Below are 13,026 nucleotides of genomic sequence, written 5' to 3'. Positions count from 1 at the left end.
ACAGAACCTGGAGACCCTCAGAGCATGGTGGGGCATCCCTGCCCATCTTGGCTAATAGCCATCGATGGACCTATCTTTCATGAAATTATCTAGTTCTTTTTTGAACCCTCTTATAGTCTTGGCCTTCCCAGCATTCTTTGGAAAGGAGTTGACTGTGCATTGTGTGAAGAAATACTTCCTTTTGTTTCTTTTCGACCTGCTGCCTATTCATTTCGTGTGGTGACCCCTAGTTCTTCTGTTATGAGGAGTAAATAACACTTCCTTATTTACTTTTTCCACACAAATCATGATTTGACCTCTATCATATCCCCTGTAGTTGTCTTTTCTAAGATGAAAAGTCCCAGTCTTATTAATCTCTCCTCCTATGCAAGCTGTTCCACACCCCTAATCATTTTTGTTGCCCTTTTCTGAACCTTTTCCAATTCCAAGATTCTTTTTGGAGATGGGGAGACCACATCTGCATGCAGTATTCCTACGCTTTGTTTCCTATGGTTCAGCCAGTTACTGATCCATGAGAGGACCCTTCCTCTTATCCCATGACAGCTTCCTTTGCTTAAGAGCCTTTGCTGAGGGACCTTGTCAAAGGCTTTCTGAAAATCCCAGTATGTCAGTGCACTGCAAGGCCTTCAGTGGCTTTTAAACTTTCCCATGGGGACATCGGAGACATGGTCCAGTTAACTTGTGTTCAGGCCTAACAAGAACTCAGATGCAACCTGCTGTGAGAAACTCGTTTTAACAAGGATGCCCCTGTACCAGCACAGAGCACAGGTCAAAATGTGTAACTTCAATAACAATGGTATTGGAAGAGCCCAAAATAACCGCTACAGGAATGTATTGACTATGACCCCTTACTTCAAATGCACTGTGGCCTAGTGGATAGAGCACTAGATGGAACTCAGGAGACTTAAGTGCTAGTCCTGGCTCTACTACTGTCTTGCTGGGTGACCTTGGGCAAGTCACTGCTCTTCTCTGTGCCTCAATTTCCCATCTCGAAAAGGGGGCTAATGCTACAGACCTCCTTTGTAAAGGGCTTTGAGATCTACTGATTGAACATGTTAAATACGAGGTAGGGCTCTTTATTATCTTATGATACAGGGTGCTTTTCTTAAAGCGCCCACTGCTGGAGTCAAGTGATTTATCTGAGAATCTCTGCTCTTTCTTTTATTTTATTTGTTAGCCAATTTTAAGCCCTCGTGGTTGCAAAGAGAAGCTGGAGAACATGAATTGAGTGCACCCTAGCGGCTCAGACACCAGAAGGCAAATGAAGAGTTCCCCAGATGAATGTTTTGTGAAGATCTCATTATTTTGAAGCCAATCTCATGTTTTGGTGGGGCCCAGATCATGGTGCTGGAATGCTTGGGCTGGCGATACCAGGAACGTTTTTCTGCACTGGTAGCACTAGAGAATCACTTCAGGGCTGCTTCTCACTTCAGGCTGGGAGATTCTGCCTCAGTCACAGGGGTTTTAGGAGTTCCCACAAGCAGGGAAAAATGTCCCTTGCCTAAGGGCTTGAGATTCATAGAGCTCAGAAAAGACCCAGGGTTTTCCTGGGAAACCTGATGCCCTCTCTCCTGCCCTATTCTGAGCCCAGCCCACTTGGGCGGTTGCCCCATCCCATCTCCTGACCTAAGGACAGCATTGACACCTCACAGACTAGAGGGAGATTGCAGGAGGGCAGCCCCATTGTGACCTAGAGATGACATCACCGCCTGCCTGATGCCAGAGCAGCAACCTGCCCTCAGGTGTAGCCTGGGTACTTGTTGCTGTTTTGAGAGTGTCTGTGTTGAGAGTGTCTTAGTGCCTGAGCCCGAGGAAATGAATTCACTCCTCCTCTATCTGCTCTTTCTTGTCTTTTATGCTGTGATCAGGCTCGCCAGATCTGAGGTAAGTGAGACTCCTAGAGAGATGGAAAGGCTGGATTGATGCCAGCTGAATGCAGGAACCAAACAAAAGTATTTTTCAATCAGCAGGCTCGGATCATCTCCACCCAAGAGTCCTCAAAGAGCTGGCTCAGGAGGTTATTGGCCCACTGACATTAATTTTTTAACCAATGTAGGATTCCTGAGGGAATTCCAGAAGGCTGGAAGTGTGCTAATGTTTTGTCAATATTCAAAAAGCTACGGGAGGTTGGCCTAGCTTCTTATAGGCCAGTTAGCCTGAAATAATGGACAAACTGATATGGGATTCAATCAATAAAGAATTAAAGGACGGGAATATATTTAAAGCAGGTTAACAATGTTTTATGGAAGATGGGCCATGTCAAACATAGATGTGACAAACTTAGACTTGTGTAAGGTGTTGTTTTTCATAGATTCCAAGGCAAGATGGGCCCATTGTGATCTTTCTAGTCTGACCTTCCTGTCTAGCACAGGCCAAAAACTTCCCCACAATCATGCCCAGTGCATACCTTTTATTAAAATGTCCAATGTTGATTTTAAAAATCGCCAGTGATGGAGAATCAATCCACCATGACCTTGGTCAATTGTTCCACTGGTTAACACTGTTAAAAATGGACGCCTTCTTTCCAGTCTGAATTTGTCTAGTTTCAACTTCCAGCCATTGGACCATGTTAGACCTTTCTCTGCTAGGTTGAAGAGCCCATTTGTAGTGATTTCTTCCCCAGGTAGGCATTTATAGACTTTTCCTCAAACCACCCTTAACCTCTTTAAGCGACATTGACTGAGCTCCTAAAGTCTATCACTACAAGGCATGTGTTCTAATCCTTTAATCATTCTTATGGCTCTTCTCTGAACCCTCTGCAATTTATCAACATCCTTCCTGAATGTTAGACACCAGAACTGGACACAGGATTCCAGCAGTGGTTGCACCAGTGCCAAATACAGAGGTAAAACAACCTCTCTCCTCCAACTTGAGATTCCCCTGTTTATGCATACAAGTACCGCAGGACATTTGGATTAAAAATTAGCACTCTACAATATCAATGGAGCACAGGTTAAATGGATTGAGAACAGACTAATGGCTAACTGACAGATCTCAAAAAGTAATTGTCAAAGGGCTCATCGAATGTGAGTGTTTCTAATGGGGCTCTGCAGGGATCAGTACTAGGTCTGATGCTATTCAATATTTTTTCAATGACTTGGAAGTAAATACAAAATTGCTGCTGATAAAAATGTACTGGTGACACAAAGATTGGCAGAATGGTAAATAACGATGAGGACAGGGCAGTCATATAGAGCGTTCCGGAGAGTTTGTTTGGCAAATGGGGCCCATTCAAACAAAATGCATTTTCACACAGCCCAACACAGAGTTATACATCTGGGAACAAGGAGGGCCTATTCAGCTTTGGATTTCATGATCTTTAGTTTTGTATCATCTGCAAATCTGGCCACCTCACTGTTTCCCCCCTTTTCTAGATCATTTATGAAGATGTTGAACAACTCTGGTCCCAGTACAGATCCTTGGGGGACCTTGCTATTTATCTCTCTTCATAAACTCACCATTGATTCCTACCTTTGGTTTCCTATCTTTAAACCAGTTACTGGTCCATGTGAAGACCTTCCCTCTTATCCCATGACAACTTACTTTGCTTAAGAACCTTTGATGAGGGACTTTGTTAAAGGCTTTCTGAAAGTTCAGGTACACTATATCCACTGGATCGCCCTTGTCCACATGTTTCTTCACCCCTGTGACATTACGCCCCATATTCTTCATAGAAATATTGTTCTATGAATATGGCATAACTAAGGTAAGTTTTATGCAAGATGGGTCATGTGAGATATCATTGGAAAGGTTCTGATTTACTGAATGGGATTATCCTATTTGTATGGATGTATCATTTCTGTATCTGAAGTTAGGAATATGGGCTCTGTATCAATTACAAAAGTGCTTGCACCAGGGGAATGCCCCCAAACAGTGGGCAATCAGCCTGGATGGGCCATTAGGAAGGACAATAGGACTTTGAAAATACTAATCTTCCTCCTTCCTGAGAAGTTTCCTGAGATGCTGCTTTGACACTGCAGGGTCATGTGATCATGTCACCTCATAGAATCATAGAATCCATAGAATGTCAGGGCTGGAAGGGACCTCAGGAGGTATCTAGTCCAACCCCCTGCTCAAAGCAGGACCAATTCCCAACTAAATCATCCCAGCCAGGGCTTTGTCAAGCCTGACCTTAAAAACCTCTAAGGAAGGAGATTCCACCACCTCCCTAGGTAACCTATTCTAGAGCTTCCCCACCCTCCTAGTGAAAAAGTTTTTTCCTAATATCCAACCTAAACCTCCCCCACTGTAACTTGAGACCATTGCTCCTTGTTCTGTCATCTGCTACCACTGAGAACAGTCTAGATCCATCCTCTTTGGAACCCCCTTTCAGATAGTTGAAAGCAGCTATCAAATCCTCCTCCCCCCCCACCCCTTCTTCTCTTCTGCCGACTAAACAATCTCAGTTCCCTCAGATGGGCATCATTTTGGACTGGTGGTATTTTTCCACTGGGAGGGCGTGGGGGGTCAAACTGGGAGACAAAGGATTCCTGTCATAGCCAAATCCTATTTAAGGCTTAGAAGGGAGTTAATCTAGGTTCTTCTCCACCACCTCCCTGCCCCAAAAGGAAGACTGCTGAAAACACCTGGAGAACTAAAGGAACTAAACTGTGGGGGAGGAGGGCAGGGGCTGAGCCCAGGCGAGAAAGATCTAGCCTGTGAAAGGAATACCTGGCTAGTTAAGCTGCAAGCAGTGCGGTTTACCTTCAAGAAACTTTGCAGCTCCCAGGCAAGTGGGCTGAACTCATGCCAAACTGTTGTTGTTGTGTTTTGGTGTAAAAGAGCTGCCGTTTGAGGATGATATTGGGGTTATATCAGCACTTGTTTGGGTGGATTTGCATAACCCATTCATGGCTTCACCACTCAGGAGTAGCATGGCCATCCCAAATGCAAGCAGATAAAACCCCGAGAGCATGCACTCCCTAAATATGTATCTAGGAAACACTGTTGTCCAGAGGTCGGATTTCTCCCCCAAGGTCTGAATTCCGTGCATGGTATCTGGGGTGAGTTGCATACCCTGCAATCCTAAAACCTGCAGAGTTTTGTCATCTCTGCAGGAGAGAGAACTTTGCAGGCTCTCTCCTTCAATGCTTATAAACTCTGCAGGCTCCGGGTACCAGCAATCCCTGGTTCTCCAACCCCTGGAGTGTTCCAGTGACCCCTGTTATGGGTTGTGCTGTGTGCCCTACATTGTCTGCATCACAGGAAAGCACAATGCCTACCCATGAGGCCTCATAGTGCAATACTCTGCCACAAGGAAAAACTCCCCCCTGGCCCCACATGGCAATCACCTCTGGCTCATTGCTCTCCCGGGTTTATTGAGGAGTTCTCTTCTCTTCTAACCCTGCTGCTTTCTGTGTGTGTGGCAGGCTTCTCCGAGGAAGAGGAGACACAAAAAGAAAAAGCAGAAAGCGAAAGGTAAGCAGCCCCTGACCCCACAGCTGCAGTGGCAGACCCTGGCCCCATGCAAAGCAGAGAAATAAGGTCTATTCCCCCACCTGCCTCCCCTCTTCCTGCGAAGGCGCAGTCGTGCCCAGAGCCGTGCAGAGGCACTGGCTGGGGCTCCGTTCACAGGCTGCCTCTGAAATCTGGGGCAATAGGCTGCTAGGAAGCAGAGGGTGCCCAAGCAGCTCAATGTCTCCTATATGTCTCACTTCTGGCAGCTTTTGGGTGCTGTGAGGAACAGCTGGAGGAGGCTGGTGCATCCCTAGAGACATGGTAAGCAATGCCCCCCTCCATGAATCTGCAGTGGGTCAGTCCTCTCCTTTAGCACCATGCAATTCATCCCCACCCAGTGGCAGTAGCCCGAGTAATCCCTCCCCTGCCCCGACCTAGGTACCACGCAAGCAACTCTTCTCCTTTAGACTCCTGCAATTCATTCCCACCCAGCAGAAGTTGCCATCTCTACTCCACCCCCACGCCTCGTACAGTGGGTCATTCCCTTCCTCGAGCATCATACGATTCATTTAACCTGGGGCAGTGTGTGTGGGCGGGGGGCTAGATTGTGTCGACTGGACTGGACCATCCTCCCCTCCCAAGAGGGGGAGAAAATGTTTTCTGGCAGCAGCCCCGTGCACCCCGGGGAGGTGAGGTGGAGAGGTCAGGAGGAAGGCTGGGCTTTCTGGTATGGTGAGTAGGGTGAAAGGGATCCAGCAGCACTTGTGTAACGGCCCCTCCTCCAGTCCCCCAGCATGGGTTCCCAGCAGGATTTGAACCCTGGACCTTTAGCTCTGCAGCATAAAGCACCCCTTAGAGCTGAAGAAGTAGCTGCATTAATTGGCAGCTATAGTAGGCTGTTATCCTATACGTTGATTAGCTTCTGTGGGCGGGACATGGCACACACGCTGCCAGTAGGATACACTCTCACCTCCTCAGCACTAGACAGGGCTCACCTCACAATCCAGCTAACCCCAAACCAGGACATCCAAGGTCTGGGTATTGCAGGGGAGGAGGCTGCCTCAGTGGAGAATGGGACAGGGAGCCTTTCGGTGCCGCCCCTCTGGGTAAAAGAGGGCCTGAGGGCAGGGCCTGCACTCAGCTATCTGCTCTCTCTGTTCCACAGCTGCCCTGTGCCCCTGGAGAAGCTCCGCTTGGCTCAGCGCCTCAGGCTGGTTGACAGGAGGCTACAGGACATGGCTGGACACCTGGATGAAGTTCTGATACCGTAAGGCAACTGACCAGGGGGCACCAGACTGGGGGCTGGGTGGGAGGGGAGAGTGAATGTCGAGAGGAGGGAGCAGGGAAAACCAGACACTCCAGGATCCTAAAGTAACAGGGAAAAAGCCACTAGGAGGCTTTAGCTTCCAAGGTGAGAGACCAGTGAAAGTGAGGTGAGGGATGATCAGAAATGAAATGCAGAGACTACAAGTTGGGGTTGTGAGTAGGATCAAATCCTTCTGTAGGGCAATATCTGCCAGCCGGCGACTGTCTAGAACCTGCCCGTGCTGTGTTTGAAAGACAAAGCAATCCAATGACACCCTGCGAGGGGGTGTCCACCCCCCACAGCACTGGAAGGGGCTCCGGTGGCCAGGCAGGCCCATGAACTCCACAGGGTGCACCTGCAGGAAGAGCCGGGGAGCAGGGAATTGATTCCAAGCAGGCTCAGCTGGCAGGAATAGACGGGGCCTATCAAGCCAGGAAGCTGGCAACAGACAGGGGCTGCGGCTGGGAAAGGGCAGCCCCTCCCTGGGAAGAGGGGGGAGTGTTTGGAGCTGGTGCACGCAGAGCAAGGAGGGGAACCAGGAGTAGTAGGAAGCAGTCCAGGCTGGGAGAGGAAAGCCCAGAACTGCTGGGTTGAGGGTCCCTGGCCTGGAGCCCAGTGTGAAGTGTGGGCCCAGGTTTCCCTACCAGCCACCGAGGGCATGGCATGGACCGGCGGGGCAGTGAACAGGAGAACTGTCTGGGTCATTGTGGGAGTGACAGTGATCACATGCGACAATTGGAAGGGGCATTGACCTCGAGAGCTAATCCCCAGAGTAGGCACCAGACAAGCAGTGAGTGGGACACCACGTGATACACCCCAAACACGAGTCATCAGCTGGGTTTAAACCCAGGACTTTCAGGACCATAGCACAGACCTCCACCACCGGAGAAACTCCATTAACTGGGAGCAATGGTAGGTTGTTAGCCTCTAGTGTATCAGCCATTAGAAGAGGACAGTTTTCCAGTGGGTTAGAATGTAAGAACATAAGAACAGCCAGACTGGGTCAGACCAAAGGTTCATCTAGCCCAGTATCCTGTCTTCCAAAACTGGCCAATGCCAGCGCAGCAGAGGGAATGACCAGAACAGGGAATCATCAAATGATCCGTCCCCTGTCGCCCATTCCCAGCGTCAGACAAACAGAGACTATGGGCCACCATCCCTGCCCACCTTAGCTAATAGCCATTGATGAATTTATCTAGTTCCTTTTATAGTTTATAGTCTTGGCCTTCACAACATCCTCTGGCAAGGGTTACACACACATGCTCACATCTTCCTCCCCCAAACCAATTGTTGTTAGCTAATCTTTCTATTAAAATAGCAGTAGATCCCCGATCATGCTCAAGGCCCCATTGTGCTAGGTGCTGCACATGTGCGTGTGACGAAGGGGTTATCGTTCTAGAGAAAATGAGTGCCAGCTCCCCCTCTCAGTCCTTCGTTACCCAGCTGATGTCCTTGTGTCAGGGTGTGGTGTGCAATGCATGCCTAGGCACTGCCCCATTGCACTACTGTTGGAAGGCTGTGCCCAAGCCCTGCCTTTGCTCAGCAGGGCCATGTCCCATCTGTCCCTGTCTGCTCTCTCCCACAGGCCGAGTGTGTCGACATCTGGGATGAGCCAGTTCTGCTATTCCTCCATGGAATCCACCACCTCTCCCCTCTGGAGTCCCAGCTCCTTTTCCCTGAGAGAAGCCTCCATGACTTGGTCAGAGCCCCTCTGCCACACAAGGGAGACCATGACTGTCGCAAGCTGGGAAGGATCCACTCATCCCATCCAAGCCCAGCCTCTCCCCAGGCCTCCTGCCCACAGCAGACGAGACCAGCGAGAGCAGAACATAGGTCTGGACCAGATGTCAGCCCATGGCTCAGACTTCAACATCCGACAGAAGCATCTGCAGAGCCAGCTGGGGGCTCCACAAACCCCCATTCCAGGGGAGCCATTGCTGGGTGAGCAGGACACCAAGCAGCAATGGGAATTCAACACAGATCGGCCCAAAAGTGGATTTCCGGCAAAGGTCCCAAAGCCCCTGAGATCCGACACCAGCCCTCAGCATGCACAGGAGATCCAGGATCCAGGTGTCTGCCCCTGGGGACCCCTGCCCCAAAAGGCCCACAGGATTATGGCATCCCCTGATGCCATCCTGGCCAGGCTTGTGCCCACGGCGGGGGTCAAGCTGCAGGATCACGTGGCTCAGAAATGCTCGGAGATCCAAATGAAGGCTTTTCCTAAGGTCGTGCGAGACTCGCACAGAGATGCTCCCCTCCGGAGAGAGACTGCCCTGCCTGGGCCACTCCGTCCCGCTAGGGAGCCAGGCAGGCACAGGACAGCGGCATTCCCAACCATGGGACAACAGCCTGCCCACCCCGTCGAACTCCACATAAGGCGTGAGCATCTCATCATGCAGAGGGGGCTGCTCACCCTGGATCCAGAGCCCCAGGCAAAGCTGCCTCACGCCGGCCAAGCCAGGGCAGCCAGTGTGGAGTTCAGTGAGATGGAGACCGATTTCCTGCACACAGGGAGGCAAAGCACAAGCTCCTCTTCTTCCACACGTCCTCCAACGCCAGTGGAAGATACCACCATGGAGACGGGCAGGAATGATAGCGCGGCAGGAAACCAGACTAACCCAGATCACTGCACTCTGCCAGCAGGGATGGATCTGACATCGCCACCTCCAGGAACCACAATAGCAGAGAAGACACTCGAAGCGACACTCCAGATTTATAGGAGCGAGTTCAGAAAGCCCCTTACCAGTGTGTGTGACAGCAAAGGGACTGAAGAGAAGCTGGAGCTGCACATGGAGAGGAAGTTTACCTTGGGAGAAGGCTCCTGCCTGGGGCCAGGGGCACAGGCAGGTGAGGGCAGAGCAGATCTTCCCAGGACCCAATGCCACCAGGTTGCCCCAGAGGCACCAGGCTCTGAGCAGCTAACAAGATCCACCCTTGACTCTCTCATTGCTGGGCAGGCTGCACACGACCTGCAGATCAAGCACCTGACGGAAATGTTGAGCAGCTCCCGCCCCTTGGCGGGCCAGGTCTCAGTTTGCCAGCAGTGCCGCAAGGCACATCCAGGAAAGATGAAGGGTAAGAAAACTCAGAAGGAGACATCTGCTGAGCTGCATGGGATTCCAGACATCATGGATTCACATGGGTTCGATGGCACTGTGAATTCAAAGCTCTCCAGGGACCAGCCGCCAATCAAAATCTGCAAGAAGTGCAGTAAGCTTCGATGGAAGAGACCAGCTGGCTCTGCAGGTGCTGACTTGCCCAGAAGATCCCATGGAATTCCACAGCAATGGACTCCAGGAGACTCCTCAGCATCATCCAACCACAAGATGCCAGCGGTGTGGCTCCTTCCAGCAGACAAGAGCAAGACGCAGGATGGAATGAGGAAAACAGCTCCCTCCAGGCAACCAAAGATGGTGTCCATTGCTACGAGTACAACAGGGCTTTTGCAAGCTGGGGAGAAAGTAACTGGGAGTCCTGACGGTTCTCCCCCAAAGTCACCAAAGGCCTCCAGAGCTAGGACACCATCCCCTTCAAGGAGAAAAGTTCTCAAACAGATGTTAATGCACCTGAAGCAAATCTTCAGCAAGTTTCAAAACAAAGTGAAGTCCCGAATGTCGAAGGACTTTCGTTCCAGAACACCCGACACTAAATTTACAAAGCCACCCTTTTGGAAGGCAAGGGCCTCCAAGGGTGTCCGGTTTCCATACTACTGAATCCCACCCTGCCAGCATGCCTACTAACAGAAGGGGCCCACAAATTCCAACATCTCCCTATCATCCAGTGGGTCAGGTAAGCATGGGCTAAAGTGGCTGAGAAGAATGGCTTGTTGTCCTGGGACACAGAGACTGATGTATAAGAGACTCTCCTTGGGGTATCACATTTAAACCCAGATTCCAAGATGAAGGGGGGCCTGGGGGCTTGGATGAGATTGAGGGTGTGGCTAGCTCACTGGATTTGTTACTTTACCTCATGCGGTTCAAGAATCAATCCTTCCTTCAAGAAGAGCTGATACTAAATTTACAAAGCCACCCTTTTGGAAGGCAAGGGCCTCTAAGAGTGTCCAGTAGTACTATTAGGGCCCTACCATCAATCAAACCCAAACCAGCCCTGTGACCCCTAAAACCCCGCCCCTCGACCCCTTAAGCCCCACCCGCCTCTCAGCAGCAGCCCCACCCATGGGGGTCTTACTTCCGGGGTCAAGGTGGACACATGACTGGAAGCAAAGTGTGTCATGTGACCCCTCTAAGAACTCCTCTCATTGCCCTCTACCAGTCAGGAGGGGTTTCGCCCCCATAGGCCTGCCCCAAGAGGTGATTTGACCAATCAGGGGTGTTCCAGGGTGGGGGGACCCATCCAGATGTGGCTCGTGTGACCCCTCTAAGAACTCCTCCCAATGCTCTCTACCAATCGTGATGCGTTTCGGCTGCATAGGACCACCCCCAGAGCAGATTTGACCAATCGGTGGTGTTCCAGGGTGCTGTGACCCACCCAGATGAGGGTCGTGTCACCCTTCTGAGAACTCCTCCCAGCGCCCTCTGCCAATCAGAGTGCAACACTATCACCCCATAAGTCCCAGCGCCGGGGCAGAAGAGGCCATCTTTTACCAAGGATGCGTGCGTTAGAAATCATGGAAACATGGACTCCTTCACCACCCCTGTGAGCACTTTGGACTTTGTTTTAGCCCCGAGGGCCTTTGGACTTGTGTGGAGAAAGCGCTACATCAGCGACAGTTCCCACGAGGGCTCTTTGACTCAGCCGTTGATGGATACACAGAAACCCGAAACCCAAACTCTCGTGAGGCAACCCAATGAGCATGAAGGCCTCTCATTGTTCGCCCCACTAGAGGTGGAAGGCGAACACAGCTCGGTTGAGTCATCGGAGGACAAGGTGAATGGAAAAGACATTGCTCAGGTAAATGAATGATTAAGAAGTGACTGCTGATGATGGGGTGTAATGGGGTTAGGAACGGGGGGCGGGGGGGTTGTGTATGTTTAAAAACAAGCAGTGGGAACTTACACTGTTTCTTTTCTGAAAATCTCTCTACAGCTTGATGATGCCTTTCTAGAGGACCCGCACGCCCTGGACAGCGTTACATCAAGCAGCGAAGATGAACCGGGCTCTCCTTGTTTTTGCTCAATGCCGATACAAATTGTTGAAGAGGACTCCGAGGATGACAGCTATGAGGAGTTTAGGAGGCTTGGCATGGAACTAACTGAGCCAGTGCCACGTCGTGAGCATAAAAAAGTCATGCAGACTATTGTATGTGTTGCTGTTTATGCTGTCCTTAATCACTGCCTTAGGGAAAAGCTTTTTGAAGATTGTGAGGGCTGTGTCATAGATGTGCCAGCCCAACGGCGCCATGACTGTGTGACTTGGACTTCAGTAGATATAAACTGCAAGCTCCCCGTGCTGAGCTGTATTTGGAAAGCTTATTAAACACTGTTCTTGCCATAGGTTATGCTATGCAATGTCTGTGCCTAACCCAAAAACATTTAGCGTAAGGGGTGACCTTGATAAATGCTGTGCAATTTAGTGCAGACCCTGACCATATTTTAAAGAAAATGACCAAACCGGAAGATGCCTGTGTCACATTATTGACTTGAACTGGGACCGTATAGAACATGGTTGTAACCAAGGTCCTGTAGTGGCACCAAATCTTAGGTAAAGGGGGTCATATAAGGGGTCTAAGACCAGGTTATGGGTTGCTGGTTATGATTATGCTGTCTGGGTGCATGTGTCATTTTGTAGTTGAAGTTATGAATATTGGCTCTATCCTGCCTGTATTTCAAACTTATGCTATGCTTCTGGGTGACATCCCAGACGAGTTGGTGTTAGCTCTGCCTAGCCTGCTTGGTGGCCCATTAAGGACCATCAGCTACACAACTGACCCATTGAGAGAAGGCAGATGCGCCTTGTAAGTCAGCAAAGTATGCAGGGACTTGTCCATATGACTCCAAACTCCATTTTGCTTGTAATTTTCCACAGTAAGGACAAAGAGGTGTTCTTACACCTGGAAAAGACTATAAAAGGCTGATACCTCATCTCCATCTTGTCTTCAATCCTGTTTCTTACCTCTGGAGGGACTTTGCTACAAACTGAAGCTCTGAACAAAGAACTGATGGCCCATCCCAGCTGGGGATGTACTCCAGAGACTTAATTTAAACCTGCAGTTTATTCTATCGCTGCTACAAGCCTGAACCAAGAACTTTGCCATTACTGTATGTAATTGATTCCATTTAACCAATTCTAGCTCTCATCTGTATCTTTTTCCTTTTATGAATAAACCTTTAGATTTTATAGATTCATAGATTCTAGGACTGGAA

General features: G+C 49.9%; 1 protein-coding gene across 1 annotated transcript in view; it reads left to right on the top strand.

Moving 5' to 3' along the window:
• LOC123373995 overlaps positions 1-12,410 on the top strand; it is a 115,845-nt gene extending 103,435 nt beyond the window's left edge. The window contains exons 4-7 of the mRNA XM_045023371.1: positions 5,664-5,718; positions 6,563-6,664; positions 8,289-11,614; positions 11,750-12,410. Of these exons, the coding sequence (XP_044879306.1) occupies positions 5,664-5,718; positions 6,563-6,664; positions 8,289-10,416 (2,285 nt within the window). The 3' untranslated portion in view covers positions 10,417-11,614; positions 11,750-12,410. The remainder of the gene's footprint in view (positions 1-5,663; positions 5,719-6,562; positions 6,665-8,288; positions 11,615-11,749) is intronic.
• The last annotated feature ends 616 nt before the right edge of the window (positions 12,411-13,026 follow it).

This window comes from Mauremys mutica, chromosome 1 (assembly GCF_020497125.1).
Source record: "Mauremys mutica isolate MM-2020 ecotype Southern chromosome 1, ASM2049712v1, whole genome shotgun sequence".
In the NCBI taxonomy this organism is placed as follows: Eukaryota; Metazoa; Chordata; order Testudines; family Geoemydidae; genus Mauremys; species Mauremys mutica.
This window is presented reverse-complemented; position numbering and strand designations above follow the sequence as displayed.